This window comes from Pelophylax lessonae (assembly GCF_965119305.1).
Source record: "Pelophylax lessonae genome assembly, chromosome: 1".
Lineage (NCBI taxonomy): Eukaryota > Metazoa > Chordata > Amphibia > Anura > Ranidae > Pelophylax > Pelophylax lessonae.
Window position 1 is genome coordinate 373,699,650 of NC_138768.1, and position 23,607 is coordinate 373,723,256.

General features: G+C 44.2%; 1 protein-coding gene across 1 annotated transcript in view; it reads right to left on the reverse strand.

Moving 5' to 3' along the window:
* The window catches only part of LOC309543850 (zinc-regulated GTPase metalloprotein activator 1A-like), a 95,891-nt gene that overhangs the window by 54,359 nt on the left and 17,925 nt on the right, over window positions 1-23,607 (reverse strand). The window contains exons 3-4 of the mRNA XM_082242996.1: window positions 22,486-22,582; window positions 2,692-2,783 (exon numbers count right to left, since the gene is read on the reverse strand). Of these exons, the coding sequence (XP_082099122.1) occupies window positions 2,692-2,783; window positions 22,486-22,582 (189 nt within the window). The remainder of the gene's footprint in view (window positions 1-2,691; window positions 2,784-22,485; window positions 22,583-23,607) is intronic.

Here is a 23,607-nt window from a genome sequence, read left to right on the forward strand (position 1 = left end):
CCAGGGGGATGTTTTCCGGGGGGATATTGTCCCGGGGGATAATGTCCGGGGGATATTATCCGGGGGATATTGTCCTGATACCATTTCCCTCTCTCTCTGCTAACATTATTGACAATATCTTAACTATGAGTATAACATTGTCTCAAAGATTATAAGCAATGCTGGACATTTTTCTTAGAAAGCCAAGCAGGATTTTGAACAAATTGGTAAAATTATTTTCTAAAAAATAATCAAAAAAGTGCTGTACAGCATCAAAACAAACTTGTAAACTTAACAAAATATACATAGTTTGTTTCGAATAATGTTTTTGTAATCCCAACAAACACATGTGCCATAATTCCATTGATAAAAAATTGCTGTCTTCAAAACACGACACTTAGGAAAACAGATAACCTGATACAAAACATCTGAGCCATAAGCATAATTTAATAAAGCTTCTCTTTCCAAGCTCTGATTGACAGCTGTCTCTTCCAGGTTCCTGTAAATAATAAAACCAGGCCTTATGTTTTTAAATAACCTGCATTAGCATGTCTCTTTGCAGCAGCATCACACAGAAAGAAACAATGACAGCACAGAGATCTATTAGACTTTCTGAAAAGCATCACTGACATGTGCATGGCAGAGCTGTCCAAACAGATGAGAAGAACTGGTAACAAGGCTCACTGAGGCATCAGGAGCTGTCCACTGACATGATCTGATTTGGTTCTTGGAGCATCACTTTATGTCAACATTGTAATACTTGCCAGCAGCTCAAGGTGCTTAACCATGCACAGTATAGGAAAGGACACAAGATCTGATGGCTTCTTGATACAAATTGATTTCTTTCCCAAAAAGCTTAATCGTTTTCCAATTTGGCTTAGATGGGGTTTGCAGGTAACAGGGGCTGAATCAATGTCTTATCCTTTAAAGAAGATTACTTTAGCATGACAATTATTTGGCTAGGAAGCCATGTGTGTCAGGTTGATGAACGAGAAATAACTTAAGTGTCAATATAGATTGTTTCCGTGTGACAAAGTGACTACCTGCTCCTTACTTTTAAGCAAAACTCCTCTAAAAGTAAAATTAAAGTACTTCTAAACCCAATCACTAAAATCTCAAATATGCTTTGACATGTTAATGTGGTTTTAATAGTTTTTCTCAATATTTTTATTCTGTAGCTTTTATTAAAAATTACCTGGTGATTGGGTGAAAACATTCTTCTCCAAAGTGTGCAACTGTATTTTTACCCAGTCACTTGCCCCCCCGATGCAGACTACATGTGGCTGTGTACACATACATTGCGTAGGCATGTTTCATAGTAATTACTATCAGGAACTCAGTTAAGAGCAAAAGGCGCAGTCTACACTGGGGCAAACGCAAGTATGTCGGATGTGGCTGCAGGAGATTAGCAGCAATAAGATGTAAAAAACAATGGCAATTGTTTACGACACACAGAGCTTTAGAAAACTTAAGAGCATGAATACCACATGGTAGAGAGGCTTCTCCAACAGTTTTAAGAGGTCTGCCTTCTTAAAGTTCAACTCCAGCCACATGGTTTTTGTGGTAGTGGGATGCAGAAAGGTTAGAACCGGTCTACATTTTAGTACTGTATGTGCCCCCATTTGCAAGATTTCTGTATCAGTTCAAATGTGATGGGTGTAGCACCAAGTGGGACGTAAAGGGAAATTTTAACAGACACAAGCAGCATTTAAAACTTGACCAGATGTTCTAAATCTTACCTTCTCTACCCAATATGTAAAAAAACAAACTTGTGATTAGGGCGGGGATTTAAAGTGATTGCAAAGGTTGTAATTTAAAGAAAAAAAAAAAACAAGCATGTTAGGCCCCTTTCACACATACGGTCTGTTCAGTTCATCAGTTCAGTCACATCAAAATGTATCAGTTTTTCATCCGTTTTTCATCCTTTTTCATCCATTTTTCATCCTTTTTTTCATCCGTTTTTCATCCATTTTTCATCCGTTTTTTTTTACATCCAGTACCAATGCAAAAACAGATGAAAAACAGGCCGTTTGTCGGTTTACATCTGTTTTTCGCCCGATCCGTTTTTTTGACGGATCAAAAATAGGGCATTCATCCGTTCCAAAAAACCGACATTGACGGAAGCGGATGAAAACGGATGTAAAACGGATGATCATCCGTTTTTATATAGAGATGCACTGATGTCCGTTGTTCATCCATCAACGGATGGATGAAAAACGGACAAACGGACTGTATGTGTGAAAGGGGCCTTATGCTTACTTGATCTAAAAAGATCCTCAAGCTGAGGTTACAGCCCTCCATCACTTTCTAACATCTTGACATATGGTAGCCCCAAGTCACACATATGCGGGTTGGGGGCCCACAGGCAAACACGCTGCTCTTTTGCCGACTTCAATAATTCTTAGTGGCACCCTCATGCTATATAAAAGGGCTCATGTTTTCAGATGCGTGAAAGTGCATGGTGCTGCAGCACCATGCGGTTCCACGAGGCCACATCTTTAAAAAAAAAAAAAAAGGGTCAGAGACTTTTTCGAATCGCTTACTGCAGGTACAGCAGCCCATTTAAATGAATAGGCTGCTGTGCCCAAGCAAACATGAGCTGCACCACCCGTACAAGTATGAACCTAGTCTAATAGTCATGATTAGTAAGAACAATGGTGAGTTTTCTGTACAATCAAAAAAACTAAATTGTGTGAGCACAAAGTATAGTACCTGGATCTGCCAAGCCTGTTGTTTCCAGTAGTATATAATCAAACTTTCCCTTCTTTTGCATCAGATTTTCAATTGCTTTTAAACCGTTGTCCCTAAAATAAAATAATACAGTTTATAGAAAACAAGAAACACAAATTTGGCAGCCTAAACATAATCATGCTCTGCAGCAGATGTGTGAAACATACATGAGCGTTAGGTATAGGTACAGTGCCCTGAAAAAAAACTTAAATGTATTTTATTGGGATTTTATATGATAAACCAACACAAAGTGGCACATAATTTGTGAAGTGGAAGGAAAATGATAAATGGTTTTCAATTTTTTTTACAAATAAATATGTAAAAAGTGTGGCGTGCATTTGTATTCAGCCCCCCCGAGTCAATACTTTGTAGAACCACTGATGTGCAGTGTTAGTTTTCCGCCGCACATAGCATTTTGCTTTTAGGTGAAAAAGTTTATTTTGGTCTCATCTGACCAGAGCACCTTCTTCCACTTGTGTCCTCCACATGGATTCACGCAAACTGCAAATGGGACTTCTTATGGCTTTCTTTCAAACAATGGCTTTCTTCCTGTCACTCTTCCATAAAGGGCAGATTTGTGGAGTACACGACTAATAGTTGTGCTGTGGACAGATTCTCCCACCTGAGCTGTGGATCTCTTCAGCTCCTCCAAAGTTATGGTGGGCCACTTGGCTGCTTCTCTGGTGAATGCTCTCCTTGCCAAGCCTGTCAGTTTAGGTGGACGGCCATGTCTTTTTAGGTTTTCAGTTGTGCCATACTCTTTCCATTTTCAGGTGATGGATTGAACAGTGCTCCGTAAATTGTTCAAAGCTCAAGGTATTTGTTTTATATTCTAACCCTGCTTTAAACTTCTCCACAACTTTATCCCTGACCTGTCTGGTGTGTTCCTTGGCTTTCATGATGCGGTTTGTTCACGGAGATTCTCTAACAAACCTCTGAGGGCTTCACAGAACAGCTGTATTTATACTTAGATTAAATTACACACAGGTGGACTCTATTTACTAATTAGGTGACTTATGAAGACAATTGGTTTCACTAGATTTTAGTTCGGGGTATCAAAGTAAAGGGAGCTGAATACAAATGCACAACACTCTTTTCAGATATTTATTTGTAAAAAAATAAATTAAAAACCTTTTATCATTTTTCTTTCACTTCAATTTGTGTTGGTCTATCACATAAAATTCCATTAAAATATGTTACAACCAAAAACATAAATGTAACATAATGTGGAAAATTTCAAAGGGGTATAAATACTTTTTCAAAGCATTGTATACTGTATGTAAACAATACACTTCTCACTTGCTTACATTTGCTCTGGTAAAAATATTATTAAATACAACAGGGGGGGGGGGGCGTAAGGATAGTGGGACTTTATATGAGGTAGGTTGCTATTGCAGATATCCAAATGAAAATAAAAATAAAAAAATAAAAAATAAGTTTTTATATTTTTTATTTTATTTTTTTATTTTCTTATTTTTTTATTTTTATTTTCATTTGGATATCTGCAATAGCAACCTACCTCATATAAAGACCCACTATCCTTACGCCCCCCCTGTTGTATACAATATTAGGGATGGAGGTGGTTGCTGTGATGCTTCAGATCATTTACTTTTTCATACAAAAATATTATTAAAATATATCTGTAAAAATTCTTGTTTTAGACACGTCAGAAATTTAGAGCTGTCCTGTGCACACTTTCTGTATTATCTTCAGCCCTTCTAGTTCTTATCTTGGGCACTGCATTGATAAGCATCTATGGCATGGATGCTCAACCTGTGGCCCCACAGCTGTTGCGGAACTACAAGTCCCACCATGCCTCTGCCTTTGGGAGTCTTGCTTTTAACTGTCAGCCTTGCAAACCCTGATGGGAATTGTAGTTCCACAACAGCTGGGGGGGGGGGGGGGGGGGGGCCACAGGCTGAGAACCCATGATCTATGGTGTCAAGTTTCAAGAGTGGTGGGAAATGAGTAGTTTAGCAAAAGAAAACTAGGGAGGACCCAGTCCAAAAAATGCTATATGTTGTCATCCCACAACAGAGCTTAAGACCTAAATGCATTTCCTCAAAATCAACAGGTATTTTTTTTTTATAGTTGAAGTATCTTTAAAGGTATAAAAACAAGATGATATGTGAATGTTTTTCACTGACATAACACTTTTTCCAGGTAAGATGGAGCTTTGGATACAAAAAGCAGCTAAAGTAGTCTACTGTTATGGAACCTCTTCTTTCCCAGCTACCCTATCGAACACACTTACATTCCATCAATGTTACCCATTTCTGAGTTGTTCTTATACTCGTTCCCTTATATTCCCATCCACTAAGGCAGTGTTTCTCAACTCCGGTCCTCAGGACCCACTAACAGGCCAGATTTTAAGTATTACCTTGGGGAGATTCAGACTAGAATACTGCAATCACTGAGCAGCATATGAGATCACCTGTGATGTATTTCCGTTTTCTTGCAAACCTGGCCTGTTATGGGCTGTGCACACTATAAGATTTTCTGAAGACTTTTTCCTTTAGACTTACCAAAACCATATAATATGAGGTCAAACCTAAACACTTTCAATTTGTATGCAATCTGGCAGGCCCTTGCACTACATAGAAAAGATAAATCTGAAGGAAATCTAACCACAAAAGTTGGATAGTGTGTAACACGCTTTAGAGTGCCCCGAGGACCGTAGTTGAGAAACACTGCTCTAAAGGGGTGCACAACACAATATCATGCTTTCTGCCCTTCAGCATGAAATCATGAGCGTATATGGTAAAACTCAACTGAGCTAGTTAACTCTTTTATGGCTCATTGGTTACTGATTAGGTACTTGGTGTTCTTAATGGGTACTTGGACAACAATAAAAAACGGCGGAATTAAGGCATGGCCCAGTTTACTCAAAAAGCCAAGAAAATAATTTGGGGCAGAGTTGATCATAAAACTAATATTACAATAAATAATATGACAGAATTTTATACTCCCTGTTTTAATGTACACTGCTCAAAAAAATTAAAGGAACACTTTGAAAACACATCAGATCTCCTCAATGGGGAAAAAAATGGATTTTTGTAAGAACTTACCGTAAAATCCTTTTCTCTTAAGCTCACTGACAGACGTAGTCTTCTTGATTCTCAAGAGCTGGGTTATGTTGTCTCCGCAGGAGTAGGACTAGGCAGAATGACAAAAACGTTCTGGCTCCACCCTAGGGGGCAGTCCCTGAGGGTATATCCTCCCTCTCTCTGCTACAGGGAATCAGTTCTGTTTAAAGCAGTACAGAGAATTTAACCCAACCCAACTCAATGATAGAGGGGCGGGTACTACGTCTGTCAATGAGCTTAAGAGAAAAGGATTTTACGGTAAGTTCTTACAAAAATCCATTTTTCTCTATCGCTCATTGACAGACGTAGTCTTCTTGATTCTCAAGAGCTGGGACATCCAGAAGCAGTGCCACAAATGAGGGGTGGGATTGACAAAATCAAATCCAATCTAGTAGGCCCAACCGGTGCCAAACTAGAAGTTTTAAAGGCTCATTATAAACAAAGAATGAGACTAAAGAAAAATTTTCCAACGGAAAAAACCCTCGAGGTAGACCACTGGTCTCCTCAAATTGCGGCCTGCAGAACCTTGCGGCCAAATGAGGCATCAGACGATGCCATAACATCAACTTTATAATGTTTAGAGAAGGTATGCACCGACGACCAGGTAGCCGCCTTGCACACCTGGACCACTGACGCCTGATGGCGAAAGGCCCATGACGCACTAAGTGCCCGAGTGGAGTGCGCCTTAACAGGGAACGGGGGCTCCCGACCCTTAATAGAATAAGCCTGCACTACCGTCTGTCTGATCCATCTGGAAATGGTCGCGGCAGATGCAGGCAACCCCTTTTTGGGTCCATCTGGGATCACAAAAAGTGAATCCGTCTTGCGAAACGAGTCTGTCGTTTTCAAGTATACCCTGATCGCCCGGACCACATCCAAGGAGTGCAAAGCAAATTCCCGAGGATGACTGGGCTTAGGACACAGGGAAGGTAATACAATTTCTTCATTCAGATGAAATTCTGAAACTACTTTTGGTAGGAAGGATGGATTCGGACGAAGAACCACCTTATCTCTATGAACCACCAGATATGGTGAACGACAAGATAATGCGGCCAGTTCTGACACCCTGCGTGCAGAAGTAATAGCCACCAAGAAGGCCACCTTCTGGGACAACGTGGGTAGAGGAATCTCCCTAATATCTTCAAAGGGAGGTTTCTGAAGAACCGACAACACTAAATTAAGATCCCAGGGGGGTAACGGCGCGTGCACTGGCGGAGCCAGATGTCGCACCCCCTGGATGAAATTCCGCACCAAGGAATGAGTAGCCAAAGGCTTCTGAAAGAAGATGGCTAATGCTGAGACCTGACCCTTGATAGTACTCAAGGCCAGTTTCTGCTCAACCCCTTGTTGCAGAAAAGCCAATATTCGACTAATCGAATAAGACCGAGGACGGAACCCCAAAGGTTCACACCATGCAATGTAGGACTTCCATGTGCGATGATAAATCTTTCTGGAAGTCGCTTTCCTTGCTTCAACTAGAGTAGGAATAACTGAAGCTGACAATCCCTTGTCCTTCAGCACCTGGGTCTCAATAGCCAGGCCGTTAAAGCCAGCGATCGTAAAGCAGGATGGAGGATCGGTCCCTGAGACAGTAGATCCTCCCTGAGAGGAAGTCTCCACGGGACGTCCGCCACCAGTCTGACCATGTCGGCGTACCAAGCTCGACGAGGCCAGTCCGGAGCTACCAGGATTACTGGGATTCCTTCCTCCTCTACCCTGCGAAGAAGTCTTGGCAGTAACGCGAGAGGAGGGAAGGCATATATTAGCTGGTATTGCCCCCACGGGGCGATCAGTGCGTCTGCGGTTTCTGCTAGAGGATCGCGGGAGCGAGCCACGAATCTCTGAACTTTCCTGTTGAATCGAGATGCCAACAGATCCACATCCGGGGTGCCCCCACATCCAGCCCGTCGCCCGGCCCCGCATACTTACTTGAATATGTCGCGGCCGACCAAGCGCAATGCCTGGTCTGCACGCGCTCGTAGGCCGGCTGGGGTGACCACAAGTGTCGCCCAGTCCGGCATTTTTGCTTGAAGATCTCACAGGAAAAAACACTGGAGAAAACTACCTAAAAAAATGTCTTTTTCTTAAAGAAAAAAAGTCTTGCCAGGACCAAAAGATCCCAGCAAGGAACTTAGGTCCTTACTCCTGACTAGACAGAAAAAAACTGATTCCCTGTAGCAGAGAGAGGGAGGATATACCCTCAGGGACTGCCCCCTAGGGTGGAGCCAGAACGTTTTTGTCATTCTGCCTAGTCCTACTCCTGCGGAGACAACATAACCCAGCTCTTGAGAATCAAGAAGACTACGTCTGTCAATGAGCGATAGAGAAATATAATGCTGGATATCTATACTGATATGGAGTGAGTAAAGCCCCGTACACATGTACCGAATGTCGGCCGAACGATCGGCCGTCTTTGTCGGCTGAAAAGTGCTAAAGACTGCACACGAATTTTGTCGGCCAACAACAGCCGACTGCAGAAGTGATGTCATGTGATGGTTAACTTTCCGTGTCTTTTTTTTCTCAGAGCATGCCCAGTCTTGCTAATCTGCTGTTTGTCGGCCGAATTCTGTACTGACTTGCGAACAATCGGCTGTTCTGTTGACGGACAACAAAAATTTTATAGCCTGCACACCCGATTCTGTTCGGCCGAAAAGTCGCCGTCGGTTGTCGGAAGCATTATACTAACAAGCCGACAATCGGCCGATCGTTCGGCGGCCGAATATTTACGGCCGACAATCGCTACGTGTGTACGGGCCTTAATGGGTTAGGAACGAAAGGATGCCCCAACGTTTGATGGAAATGAAAATTATAAACCTACACAGGGCTGAATTCAAAGACACCATGAAAATCAAAGTGAAAAAATGATGCAGCAGGCTAGTGCATTTTGGTGAAATTTCAGTGCAGTAACTCAAAATGGTACTCAGTAGTTTGTATGGCCCCATGTGCTTGTATGCATGCCTGACAAGGTCGGGGCATGCTCCTAATAAGACAAAAGGGTGGTGTCCTGGGGAATTACATCCCAGATCTGGAGCAGGGCATCACTGAGCTCCTGAACAGACTGAGGCGCAACCTGGCGGCGTCGGATGGACCGAAACATAATGTCCCAGAGGTGTTCTATTGGATTTGGGTCAGGCGAGCTTGGAGGCCATTCAATGGCATCAATTCCTTCACCCTCCAGGAACTAGCTGCATACTCTCACTACATGAGGCCGGGCATTGTCGTGCACTAGGAGGAACCCAGGACCCACTGCACCAGCGTAGGGTCGGACAATGGGTCCAAGGAATTCAGCCAGATAGCTAATGGCAGTCAGGGTGTCATTTTCTAGCCTGTAGAGGTCTGTGCGTCCCTTCATGGATATGCCTCCCCAGACCATCACTGACCCACCACCAATCCGGTCATGCTGAACAATGTTACAGGCAGCATAACGTTTTCTATGGCTTCTCCAGACCCTTTCAGGTCTGTCACATGTGCTCAGGGTGAACCTGCTCTCATCTGTGAAATGCGCAAGGCGTCAGTGGCGGACCTACCAATTCTGGTATTCAATGACAAATGCCAATCGAGCTTCATGGTGCTGGACAGTGAGCACAGGGCCCACTAGAAGACGTCAGGCCCCCTTCATGAGGTCTGTTTCTATTTGGCCAAAGACATTCACACCAGTGGCCTGCTGGAGGTCATTTTGCAGGGCTCTGGCAGTATTTATCCAGTTCCTCCTTGCACAAAGGAGCAGATAACGGTCCTGCTGATGGGTTAAGGACCTTCTATGGCCCTGTCCAACTCTTCTAGATTAACTGCCTGTCTCCTGGAATCTCCTCCATACTCCTGAGACTGTGCTGGGAGACGCAGCAAACCTTCTGGAAATGGCACGTATTGATGTGCCATCCTGGAGGAGTTAGACTGCCTGTGCAACCTCTATAGGGTCCAGGTATCTCCTAATGCTACCAGTAGTGACAATGACCCTAGCCAAATGCAAAACTAGTGAAAAACAGTCAGAAAAGATGAGTAGGGAAAAAAATATCAGTGGCCTCTACCTGGAAAACCATTCCTGTTTTGGAGGTTGTCTCATTCTTGGCCATCTAGTGCACCTGTTGTTAATTTCATTAACACTAAAGCAGCTGAAACTGATTAACAACCCCCTCTGCTACTCACCTGACCAGATAAATATCCCAGGAGTTTAATTGACTTAAAGCTATACTCCGATAAAAGGTGTTCCTTAAATTTTTTGGAGCAGTGTATTAATATTGATCCTGTGAAAGTAATATTTCTTGCAACAGTAAAAAGTGAAAAAAAATTGCTAACAAAATGAACTCATCACATCTAAAAGTACATTTTTCTAAGCCTACAAATATTAGCTGTCAGTTGGTTCACTATGATGAGTAAATGTGACTGCGGTCACAGTGAATTGCAACCTTGGGCCGGCCAGAGAAGGAGTGAATTTCTTTCCTGCATCCTCGGGTTGCAAATTTGCTCAATTCCCCCGACAGCGCTGACAGGGGAATCCTTTCTGGCAGGCTGATCCATCAATTAACTTGGGTACATTCAGCCTGCCCATACATGATTCGAAACTTGGCCGGTCGCTGCTAAACCAGCTGAGATTCCAACCATCTATTGCTGGCTTTAAAGTGTATCCAAAACCTGAACTTTCTTTTGGCTTTAGATCGAGTGGTAAGAGGTCAGAACGCCTGTGAGGTTTTTGCCGCTATTTGTGACCCCCCTCCTTGGGAAGATTCACTATCCCTATTTTCATGGGACAGACAGTGAGTGAAAATCCTAAATTTAGAGACGTCGATAGAACAGGAAAAAAATTAAAATCGAGATGTCATGTTCCAGTGATGTAGGGGGAAATTGGCTCACTAGAAAGATGTCCTCCCATTAGGTCTATAGAACAGGAAGTGAAGGATCAATCAGATATAGATAGCATAAAACTGATAAGGGTTAAACAATTCCCAAAACTATCCTAAACAAAAAAAAGTATTGGCTTTAAGTATACATTGAAGTAAGGGCTTTTAAGCATTCTCTAACCTACATAAGAGTGATTTTATGGCTGTCTCTCTATGTTCATCTACTACAAGACCACATTTAACCACTTGCCGACCGCCGCAAGTACATATACTGCGGCGGTCAGCCCCCCCTGGGCAAAGTGACGTACGTCACTCGCCCGGGAGCCAATAGGGGGCGAGCGCACACCGCTGGAGGCGCGTTCCCGCCCCCACTCGTTCACTGGGATCCCCGCGCGAGTGACCGGCGGCTCCGATGTCTGCCGGTCACTCGAGATCTCCCGCTGGAGAGGGAGAAAGGCAGGCGGCTGATGTAAACAAAGCGGCCTGTCATTCTCCAGCTATGTAGGATCGCATGTCTCTGTGGTTACATCAAAAGCCACGCCCCTTGACAGTAAGAATCACGCCCCTAGGGACACACTTAACCCCTTGTTCACCAATAAAGTTAACCCCTTCCCTGCCAGTGTCATTTTTACAGTGACAGTGCATATTTATAGCATTGATTACTGTAGTAATGTCACTGGTACCCCCAAAAGTGTAAAAAATGTCAGTCAAGGGTCCGATCTGTCCGCCGCAATGTCGCAGTCCCGCAAAAAAAAAAAAAAAAAAAAAAAATCGCAGATTGCTGCCTTTATTCGTTACAGAAAAAAAACAAAAAAAATGACATAAATCTTGTGCCTTAGTAAACGCAATAACTTTTGCGCAAACCAATCAAAATACGCTTATTGCGATTTTTTTTTACCAAAAATATGTAGCAGAAAACAAATTGGCCTAAAATGTTAAAAAATTCTGATTTTTACAATTGTCTGTTAAAGTCACGCAGTGCCAAATCGCAAAATAGGCTCTGGTCTTTGCCAAATCCTCCGGGGTTAAGTGGATAAAGAAAGTAAAAAAAAAACCTAACAGTGGTTTTTAACCCTTGGTCTTTCTTTGTTCTATAAAAAAAATAAAAAAATAAAACAGAATAATCAGATTTTTGTAAGATCTTACCGTAAAATCCTTTTCTCTTAGCTCATTGACAGACGTAGTCTTCTTGATTCACAAGAACTGGGTTATGTTGTCTCCGCAGGAGTAGGACTAGGCAGAAAGAAAAAACGTTCTGGCTCCACCCTAGGGGCAGTCCCAGAGGGTATATCCTCCCTCTCTCTGCTACAAGGCATCAGTTCTGTCACAAAGCAGCAACAGAGAATTTAACCCAACCCAACTCAATGATAGAGGGGCGGGTACTACGTCTGTCAATGAGCTAAGAGAAAAGGATTTTACGGTAAGATCTTACAAAAATCCGATTTTCTCTGTCGCTCATTGACAGACGTAGTCTTCTTGATTCACAAGAACTGGGACATCCAGAAGCAGTGCCACAAATGAGGGGTGGGATTGACAGAAAACAAAATCCAATCTAGAAGGCCCAACCAGAGCCAACCAGAAGTATCAAAGGACTCATCGAGTAAACAGATGAGACCTACCCCACAAATCCTCGAGGTAGACCAACAGTCTCCTCAAACAGTGGCCTGCAGGAACCTTGCGGCCAGAAGAGGCATCTTGATGATGCCATCACATAAACCTTATACAATATTGTAAAGGTATGAACCGACGACTAAACAGTCGCCTTGAAAACCTGAACCACTGACGCCTGATGGCGGAAGGTCCAGGAAACTCTAAGCGCCCGAGTAGAATGCGCTTTAACAGGGAACGGGGGATCCCGACCCTTAGATAAAATAAGCCTATACCACCGTCTGTCTGATCCATCTAAAGATGGTCGCAGCAGAACAGGCAACCCCTTCTTAGGGCCATCCGTGATCACAAACAGTGAATCCGTCTTACAAATTGAATCCGTAGTATTCAAATATATCCTGATCGCCCGAACTACATCCAAGGTATGCCATGCAAATTCTCGAGGATGATTGGGCTAAGGACATAGGAAGGACAATACACTGTCCTCATTCAATGAAACTTTGAAACCACCTTAGGAAGGAAGGATGGATTCGGATGAAGAACAACCTTATCCCTATGAACCACCAGATCTGGGGAACAACAGGATAATGCAGCCAGTTCTGACACCCTGCGTGCAGAAGTGATAGCCACCAAGAAGGCCACCTTCTGGGATAAAGTAAGCAAGGGAATCTCCCGGATATTTTCAAAGGGAGGTGTCTGAAGAACCGACAGCACCAAAGTAAGATCCCAGGATGGTAACGGCGCGTGCACTGGCGGAGCCAGGTGTCGCACCCCCTGTATGAAATTCCGCACCAAGGAATAAGTAGCCAAAGGCTTCTGAAAGAAGATAGCAAATGCTGAAACCAGACCCTTGATAACACTCAAGGCCAGCTTCTGCTCAACTCCCTGTTGCAGAAAAGCCAATATTCGGGCTACCGAATAAAGATGTAGATGGAACCCAAGGGATTCACACCACACAATATAAGACTTCCATGTACGATGTTAATCTTTCTGGAAGTAGCTTTCCTTGTTTTAACTAGAGTAGGAATAACTGAAGCTGACAATCCCTTGTCCTTCAGCACCTGGGTCTCAATAACCAGGCCGTTTAAAAACCAGCGATCGTAAAGCAGGATGGAAGATCGGTCCCTGAGACAGTAGATCCTCCCTGAGAGGAAGTCTCCACGGGACGTCCGCCACCAGTCTGACCAAGTCGGCGTATCAAGCTCGACGAGGCCAGTCCAGAGCTACCAGGATTACTGGAATTCCTTCCTCCTCTATCCTGCGAAGAAGTCTTGGCAGTAACCCAAGAGGAGGGAAGGCATACATTAGCTGGTATTGCCCCCACGGGGTGACCAGTGCTTCTGCGGTCTCTGCTGGAGGATCGAGCCACGAATCTCTGTACTTTTTCTGTTGAATCGTGATGCCAACAGATCCACATCCGGGGTGCCCCAACGTAGGCACAACTGGTGGAAAACTTCTGGATGGAGGGACCATTCCCCCTGATCCGGAGTCTGACGGCTGAGATAATCTGTCTGCCAATTTTCCACCCCCGGAATGAACACCGCAGAGATAGCTGGAACAAATCGTTCCGCCCAGCGAAGAATGCAAGCCACTTCCTTGGCCACTCGGACACTCTTGGTGCCCCCCTGGTGATTGACATAAGCCACGGCCGTGGCGTTGTCCAACTGGATCCGAACCGGGCTGCCCTGGAGCTGCTCGGTCCAGTGAATCAGACAAAGTCTGATCGCTCTCAGTTCCAACACATTTATCGGTAACCTGGATTCTTCCGGGGACCAAAGTCCCTGAACGGATAACAGACCGAGAATTCCTCCCCATCCGGATAGGCTGGCATCCGTGGTCACTATCGTCCAATATATTGGCAGAAATGACTTTCCCTGGCTGAGTATCGGAGACTGAAGCCACCAGACCAGAGACTCTCTGGTCTGTTTGCTCAATCGGATCCGATAGTCCAGAGATTCCGGATTCCGATTCCATCTGAGAAGAATCTCTTGCTGAAGAATTCGGGTATGGGACTGGGCAAATGGGACTGCTTCGAAGGAAGCCACCATCAAACCCAGAACCCTCATGCAAGTCCGAAGGGAAGACCAGCTGTTGGATAGTAACAACTGGACTGCTGATTGAATCTTCCGGAGTTTCCCTACCGGAAGGAAAACTCTTGTCCTGAATGTGTCTAGAATTAGACCCAGATATTCGAGCCTCTGGGTGGGAACCAGAAATGACTTTTGCTGGTTCACCAGCCACCCGAATTCCTGTAAAGACATTATAGTAATTTCTATGTTTTGTAGCAGGGTCTGTGGAGACTCTGCATGAAGCAGGAGATCGTCTAGGTAACCTAGAATCGATATGCCTCTTTGGCGCAGTAGTGCCAACATTGGGGCCAACACCTTCGTGAAGACCCGAGGAGCCGTGGCGAGACCAAAAGGTAACGCCACAAACTGATAGTGGATCTCCCTGCGAAAATGGGAATGTGAAGATAGGCGTCCTAGATTCTATGGACGCTAGGACATCCCCTGAATGGAGGAAGGCTGCTACTGGATTTCATTTTGAATTTTCTTATGTTGAGAAAGGAATTGAGTGCCCTTAAGTCCAGAATTGGACGCACTTTGCCCTCTTTCCTGAGTATTGTAAATAGGTTTGAATAAAACCCTAGAAAAAACGTTCTGTCTAAGGAACGTGGACTACCACTCCTTGTTGTAGTAAATCCGTGACTGCTCTCCGCAGATCTTCTAAACGATCCGGGGATAGTCGGATATTGGAAGGGAAGAATCGCGCCGGTGGGAGAGATCGAAACTCGATCTTGTACCCTGATCTTATGATTTCGCAAACCCACTTGTCCGGGATTCTGGAAAGCCATGGATCCGGGAACTGGCGAAGACGTCCCCCCACCCCAATTATGGGTGGGGGCGCACCTTCAGGCTTTGGTCGACTTATCTTCAGGTCTGGAGGGGGCGGGCTTTTGCTTGCCCGACCAACGTCCCCTGAAGCCTCCTGAAGGAGCTTTGGAGGACTTAATTTTTTCACCCGCGGGGCCAAAAAACTTTTTGTGAGCAGAGAAAGAAGGCCCTCGTCTTTGACGAGTTCCTTTACCCTTAGCATTTTGCGGTAAAAAGGTGCTCTTCCACCCGTGAGATCCTTAATGATCTCATCTAAGTTGGCTCCAAATAAACGCTCTCCTAAAAAGGGGATATTAGCCAATGCTTTTTTGGAACCTTGGTCGGCTAACCAACCTTTTAGCCACAGTGTACGCCTGAGAACCACTGCTGAAACTGTTGCTCGCGCCAAAAATGGAGTGGCGTCTAACGCCGCATCACACACAAACTGTAACCCCTGTATCATCTGTTCCAACAAATCTGATACCGCCTGGGGGACCTCTTCTAAGTCCCGGCGTAACCATTTGGTCCATTCGGTTACAGTCTGCAAAACCAGCCCAATAGCAATTATTGGTCTGAAAGCTGATCCAATCAAGGAAAAACGTGGTGCGAGACATAGTTTCTATCTTGCGATCCACCGGATCTTTTAAAAGACGGAGCGTCTTCTAATGGAATAACCGTGGCTTATTCAATCTAGCAATTGGTGAATCCACCACAGGTGGTTCTGTCCATTTCTTAATGAGGGTTTCCTCAAACGGATAACGTCTGTTAATGCGTTTGGAAATAGCAGAAGTGCGTTTTGGCAGACTCCATTCTTCTTTGATTGGATTGCCCAAACATTTGGGCAATGGAAAAAACCTTTGCCACTTTGATGCGTTTTTTAGTCCCAAAAGGGGATTTCAGTTTCAGCTATTTCCGATGGAGTACCCTGTAATCTTAAGGTTTCTTGAACAGATACAATGAGTGCGTTTACCAACGCTTCCTCTCGGGCTATGGCTGATGCCGAAACATCCTCCTCACTGTCTGAAGAGACAGTACCCGAGCCACCAATCCCAGATGAGGTACCTGCAACTGCAGAAATAGGCTCAGATTCTGAATCCGAAGTTTCAGATAATATGGGGTTAGGCGGGGGCTTGCGCCCTGTCCCTGACAAGCCACTTCCACCCGGGACACAAAAGTTTCCATAATAGCTGACAAGGATTCAATTGTCAGTGGGGTGCTGGAGGATCCTGCAGACCCCTCGAAGGGATCTGGTGGAGATACATGAGTGGCAGGGTCCATGTTAATCCAGGACACTTTGCCAGTAAAAAAGAAAAAAACATCTCTCTTTTTTTTTTTTTTTTAAATAAAAAATACCTTTTTTTTTATGTGTATCCCCCTAGCGCAATAGCGCCCCTCAGAGTACCTGCTTCTCAATCCACACAGAGAGAGAGAGGGACCCTCAAGGCTCACCACCCGATGCAGAGAAGTTTCCAACCAACTGCAGTCAGCGTCTGTCTTTTACAGACTGGAAAGAGCTGTGTTAGTTTTCCCGGGTAGAAGGACGTGGCTCCGCCCCCTGTGTACGCCTTTCGGCGTTCCCAGCTCTCCACGAGGTAGCTGGGCTCATCAAACATGGCCCCCCCCATACAGGAGACAATAGACTCCAAAAACATGGCGGCCGGCGTGACCTGAGGACATTCATGCACCCGGTCTACGGCAAAATGGCGGCGGACTGCCGAAATCGTTTTTCCCAGCACATCCACCTGCATCTCTGCTAAATGGCGGTTTATCGATCTGCAGGAGGTACACTACAATTAAGGTAGGATTATACCTCCTATGTCTGCTGTAATACTACAGTCTGCTGGGTAGAGTGTTAGCTCTCAAACCAAGTCCACTTCCCACCAAACACATGCTGTATTTACAAGGGGGACTTTTAGTGTCAGACAGATACTGACCATGTATGGAGGGGCCCATAATTCATACTGCCTCATAACGAGGAAAAAAGGGAACGTTTACTCACCATACCGAACCGACAGGCACCCTCTCTTCACAATACCCTCTCCACCGGGGTGGGGGGTTGTGGACCACTCCGGACGCCTCGACTCTCTGGTTCCTGGCGTCCAAGCGAGACTTTTAACTCGCAAGGTCAGTCCCTCCAATGGGACTCCGTCGCGGCCGACCCAGCGCGAAGCTCTGGTCTGCACGCGCTCGTAGGCAGAAACCGGGGTGACCACTGGATCTCAACATCCAGCCCGTCGCCCGGCCCCGCATACTTACTTGAATGTGTCGCGGCCGACCAAGCGCAATGCAATGATCTGCGCGCGCTCGTAGGCCGGCTGGGGTGACCACTAGTGTCGCCCAGTCCGGCATATTTGCTTGAAGATCTCACAGGAAAAAACACTGGAGAAAACTGCCTAAAAAAAATATTTTTTCTAAAAAAATCTTGCCAGGACCAGAGATCCCAGCAAGGAACTTAGGTCCTTACTCCTGACTAGACAGAAAAAAACTGATGCCTTGTAGCAGAGAGAGGGAGGATATACCCTCTGGGACTGCCCCTAGGGTGGAGCCAGAACATTTTTTCTTTCTGCCTAGTCCTACTCCTGCGGAGACAACATAACCCAGTTCTTGTGAATCAAGAAGACTACGTCTGTCAATGAGCGACAGAGAAAAATACATTTTGGCTGGAGATGGTGTTAAGTTTAGACAGCTTAAAGTGTTTGTTACCACAACTTTTCATATTCCTGATAAGTGCTTGCTATACCATGTACTTCTACGTATAAGAAAGTATCCTGTTCTCTTTGTATTGCTTCCTTTGCGTGAAATCCCTGGTGTTCCTGCCAGTCCCTTTGCTTCCCTATTAATAACTGACCATGCAAAGCAGGAGAAAACACAGTGGTCAGTTCTCTAGTTGTGCTGGGACTTCAGCCTTCCCTTCTCCAATGATCAAACTTGTCCTGACACCCTCACTGCACAGCCATTCACTGGGAAACGCACTGCAGTGTTGCTTCTCTTCCTCCCAGCTCTTATGCAGCTGAGAACAGATGGAATGTGATCACTTAAAAAAAAGGAAAAAGGCATTTGTAATGTTTTTTTTTTTTTATATCTATACACAAAATGTTTTGCCTATCATTTCTATTTTAAACTGAATGGGTTGTTTTACAAGGTGATCGTTTACAAATCAAAAACTCCAGATCGCGAATGTATTAAAACATGCCGATAGAAGTGTGTGCACCAAATAATGAAGTGAGAGCAAAGCTGACACAATATCTGTACGTGATACAATATAATTTACTGTATGCTTTAGGAGTAGGAAGGTGTTTTATAAGGTAGCCTTGAGGTCAGATCTGGATTAGCAATTTTCTGTAAAAATAGACCTTGAGAAAAGGGAGTCTGAGAGGCCTTTTCCCAGAAACTGGAATAAAAAGTGAAACCGTTGTTGATTCCAACCAGACAGCTTTAACCTTGTTGTGGCCACCAACAAGGAGGAACAAAACTGATTCCAGCTTGCCAGGTCAGTATGCCTTATGTTGGCTGCATTCCCCCTTCTTCTATAACGTCTCCCCTACTCCATCACTGCAACTGCCGAGACCTGCTGCTCTAGCAACATAGATAAACCCTGGTGTCCAGTGGCAAGTATTGAGTAACAGGCAAACTGCAACATTCTGTGCCCACTGCACAGCCCACTGTCTCCACTGTGCCCTCTTATCTGCATTCCTCCAGCCTGTATTGGTGGAGATTGGAGGCTGTCCAGGAGAAGCAGAGTACCCACATCAAGAGGGGAGAATCATATGTTTTGGACTGATGACTGAAATATCGGTAAATATCAGTGTCATATTTACCAATTCTTTGTCAGTCCCGAGTAAACACTAGGGCAGGGATCCTCAATCTACGGCCCTCCAGCTGTTGTAGAACTACGCATCCCATGAGGCATTGTAAAACTCTGACATTCACAGACAAGACTAGGCATGATGGAAATTGTAGTACCTGAACAACTGGAAGGCCGTAGTTTGGAGACTCCTGCACTAGGGTGATCAGTGTTTATGACTAGATAGCAAAAAAGGGCACAAAGATCTGGTGCATTACCTAAAACAATTTATTAACCACTTAAGCCCCGGAAGATTTTACCCCCTTCCTGACCAGGGGGTATTTTGCGATTCGGCACTGCGTGAATTTAACGGACAATTGCGCGGTCGTGCGACGCTGTACCTAAACAAATTTGACGTCCCTTTTTTCCCACAAATAGAGCTTTCTTTTGGTGGTATTTGATCACCTGTGCGATTTTTACTTTTTGCGCTATAATCAAAAAAAGAGAGACAATTTTGCAAAAATAACAATATTTTTCACATTTTTTATATGAAATTCCCCCCCAAAAAAATGTAAAAATCAAAATTTTTTTACATTTTTGGCCAATTTGTTTTCTGCTACCTATGTTTGGTAAAAAAAATCACAATAAGCGTATTTTGATTGGTTTGCGCAAAAGGTATTGCGTTTACTGACTAAGGGAAAGATTTTTGTCATTTTTGTTGTTTTTTTTTTTTTAACGAGTAATGGCGGCGATCTGCGATTGTTTTTGCGGGACTGCGACATTGGGGCGGACAGATTGGACCCTTGACTGACATTTTTGGGGGTACCAGTGACATTACTACAGTAATCAGTGCTATACATATGCACTGTTACTGTAAAAATGACACTGGCAGGGAAGGGGTTAACTTTATTGGAGAGGGAGGGGTTAAGTGTGTCCCTAGGGGCGTGCTTCTAACTGTGCAGGGATGTGGCTGTGTGTAACAGCACAGATCAATGGTCCTACATAGCGGGACCGTTAGATCAGTGCTTTTACACAGGGAAGAATGACAGGCGGCTTTGTTTACATTAGCCGCCTGCCTTTCTCCCTTCACAGCGGACGATCGCGAGTGACCGGCGGACATCGGGTCCGCCGGTCACACGCACGGAGGTGTCCGTGAACGAGCCGAGGCGGGAGCAACCCTCCGGCGGCGTGCGCCCATCCGCTATTGGCTCGCAGGCTAGTGACGTACCCATGCGTCACTTTGCCTGGCCGGGGCTGACCGCCGCAGTATATGTACTTGCGGCGGTCGGCAACCGGTTAAATAGCAAACATTCTAACTTGATTGTCAAAGCATATAACTTCAGTATAACTATAATATAATGGGGTAAGATAGCGCTCCAATTTATGAGATGCTGTTGCCTGTTAAGTACTGTATATTTGATTGAGACTCATGCTTACATTAGGATTAGTGTAACGTGGTGGCTCTAGAACAAATTTTAGTTATAGTTATTATAAGCTTTGACAATCAAGTAAACTACATTTTACCTGTTTGAAGTCTACTATGGTGCAGTTTGTTGTAGAGAGGTGAACTGAATACATGGATGGATGGGATCCCTTCCCCACTGTGGGAGGAGCAGCTGAGAACGTTTGCGCAACCCTTAGGCGACCCACAAAATCAGTAGTACCATTTTTTTTTTTTTTCAACCAGTCCTGTGCTTCGAGAAAATTCTTGGGGGGGGGGGGGTTCTTTTACAAACTCTGAAGGCTGTAAATGAAAAGTAAAAAAAAAAAAAAGTGAAATACTGCAAAATTTGTTTGGACACCTGAGGTTAAAATTAAAGCACATGGCCTGCAGTCTCCTGCAATCTCTGATTATCTCTTGTATTATGTCTGCAGTCTCTGACCATCTCTTGTATCATGTATGCAATCTCTGATTATCTCTTGTATTATGTCCGTAGTCTCTCATCAATCCTTGTATCATCATTATTATTATTATTATTATACAGGATTTATATAGCGCCAACAGTTTGCGCAGCGCTTTACAATGTGAAGGAAGACAATACAGTTACAATACAATTCAAAACAGGAGGAACTAGAGGGCCCTGCTTGTTAGAGCTTACAATCTAGAAGGGAGGGTCAAGTGAAACAAAAGGCAATAACCGAGGGGGATGGGTTGATGCAGAAAAAGGAGGTACATTTGTTAGGGGTTGGTAGGATAGGCTTCTCTGAAAAGGAGGGTTTTCAGAGATCGCCTAAAAGCTAATAGAGTGGGAGATAATCGGACAGATAAGGGTAATGAGTTCCATAAGATGTATGCAATCTCTGATTATCTCTTGTATTATGTCCGTAGTCTCTCATCAATCCTTGTATCATGTATGCAATCTCTGATTATCTCTTGTATTATGTCCGCAGCCTCTGACCATTTCTTGTATCATGTATGCAATCTCTGATTATCTTTTTTACTACAGTAGGTCTGCAGTTTCTGACCATCTCCTGTGCTATGTCCACAGTCTCTGAATCTCTCTTGTATCATGCCCATAGTTAATGACTATAACCTGTTGTGCGTTTGCGGTCCTTGATAATGAATATTCACTGAACTTTGTGTGTGGCCCTTTGGTGATGTCGTGGGCAGCACATGAGGCCCACCATATCAAGGAAGTTGACCACCACAGGGTTAAACTTTCAATAATTCAAGATGTATCTGGCTGTTTTAAGCAGGAGATCAACCTTTAATACAGTTTTTGTAACTCAGCCCCACATAAATATGAGTAAAACAACCATGCTGCTTCATGGGTCACTGCCTAGGACAGTGATAGCATACCTTGGCACCCCAGATGTTTTTGAACTACATTTCCCATGATCCTCACGTACTCTGCAGTGTAGTTTAGCATCACCGGAAATGTAGTTCCAAAAGCATCTGGGGTGCCAAGGTTCGCCATCACTGGTCTAGGACAAGCACTGAGCTGGTGTATGGTGGTATTCCAGTGCTCAGAGTGGGGCATGTCTGCTCTTCCAGCACAGGGCTTTATACCCAGCCTCATTCAGCTGTTTGCCCTGTGATGTAAGGAATTGGACCTGGGATAGTGGCGATGTCATTACCCAAATATGTCAATGCCCATAATTGGGAAATTACTTGAGTCACTTGGTGTGCAAAGCCTGATAGAGACCTGAAGGACTAGCTCCCCATCAGGACTGCCTTACTTTTCCCTGACAGCGAATTGTAGCGGGTGCATGCAAAAGTCGCTATTGGACTAAATAGTGTTAATGGATCCATCTACTGCCATGTACTATCAATCAACAGCAAGACAGATGGGAAATGAGTTCTTTGCTTCCCCGTCATGCTCCACCCACAGCACTACAAACTCATCAGCCATGTACCTGTCAGAGTCCAGGGAAAGAGGAAAAACACCAATGAAGTAATATCTAGTATCGGCATGCCGACCTCAGTGCTGGGCTCTGACAGATTCGTGTACCCATTTATGACAAGTACGTGAACCAGGAGCAACAGTTTTGGAGTGATGCTCCAGCAGAATCCTACAACACTCTTTCTGAATTCCCCCCATTGCTTCCTTCTATAAGCACACCTACCAATATCCAAGCATACTTACTTTACAGAGCAGCACAGGCAGCCATTTCTCAGCTCCAGCCACTCCTCATACAGCTCGCCAGCTTGGCTGATGGCTAAAGACTTTTCTACAGCACTGCCTGTAACACATACAAGATATAATCAAAAGATGAGGCGTAAGACAAAAAAGAGCTTCGATTCAAATAAGACTTTGCTTTTTTTTAAGCTTTGAGTGTCTTGGCGAGGAGTTTTTATTGCTGTCCTTATTCCAGCTAGTAAGATTTTCTAACACTCCTTGTCTAAGGCCCTGTTCACACCTGAGCGTTTTTCAGCTCGTAAAACGCTCATCCCTGAAGTCTCGAAACGTCCAACAAGCAAAATCCCATTCATTTCAATGGCCCCTGTTCAGATATGAGCGTTTTGTCACCTGAAGCAAAATGCCTGAAGCTCAAAAAAGTACATGAGCTTATTTTTTGGCAGATTAAAGCGTTTGTGTTAGATGCCAATGCTTGTCTCAAAACACCTTCAAAAAACGCCTAAAAAACGCCCAAAAAAAGCCTGAAAAACGCCCCAAAAAAAAGCCTGACAACGATATGCTCAGGTGACCTGATAAGAGCTTTTAAGCATTCTCTAACCTACATAAGAGTGATTTTATGGCTGTCTATGCTCATCTACTACAAGACCACATATAAAGAAAGAGAAAAAAAAAAAAAACAGTGGTTTTTAACCCTTAGTCTTTCTTTGTTCTATATAAAAAAAAGAAAAACAACAAATACATTTTGGCTGGAGATGGTGTTAAGATTAGACAGCTTAAAGTGTTTGTTACCACTACTTTTCATATTCCCGATATGTGCTTGCTATACCATGTACTTATACGTATAAGAAAGAATCCTGTTCTCTTTGTATTGCTTCCTTTGCGTGAAATCCCTGGTGTTCCTGCCAGCCCCTTTGCTTTTAACACTTAGTCTTTGTTGTATGAAAAAATCCCAAAAAAATAAAACAGAAAAAATACATTTTGGCTGGAGATGATCTTAAGATTAGACAGCTTAGGCTAGGTTTCCACTAGTGCGGCTACGAAGTCGTGCTACTTCTAGCACGACTTCGTAGCGAAAGTAAAAAGCGGCTTCAGTGAGACTTGTCCCTCATATATAAGTCGGCTAAAAAA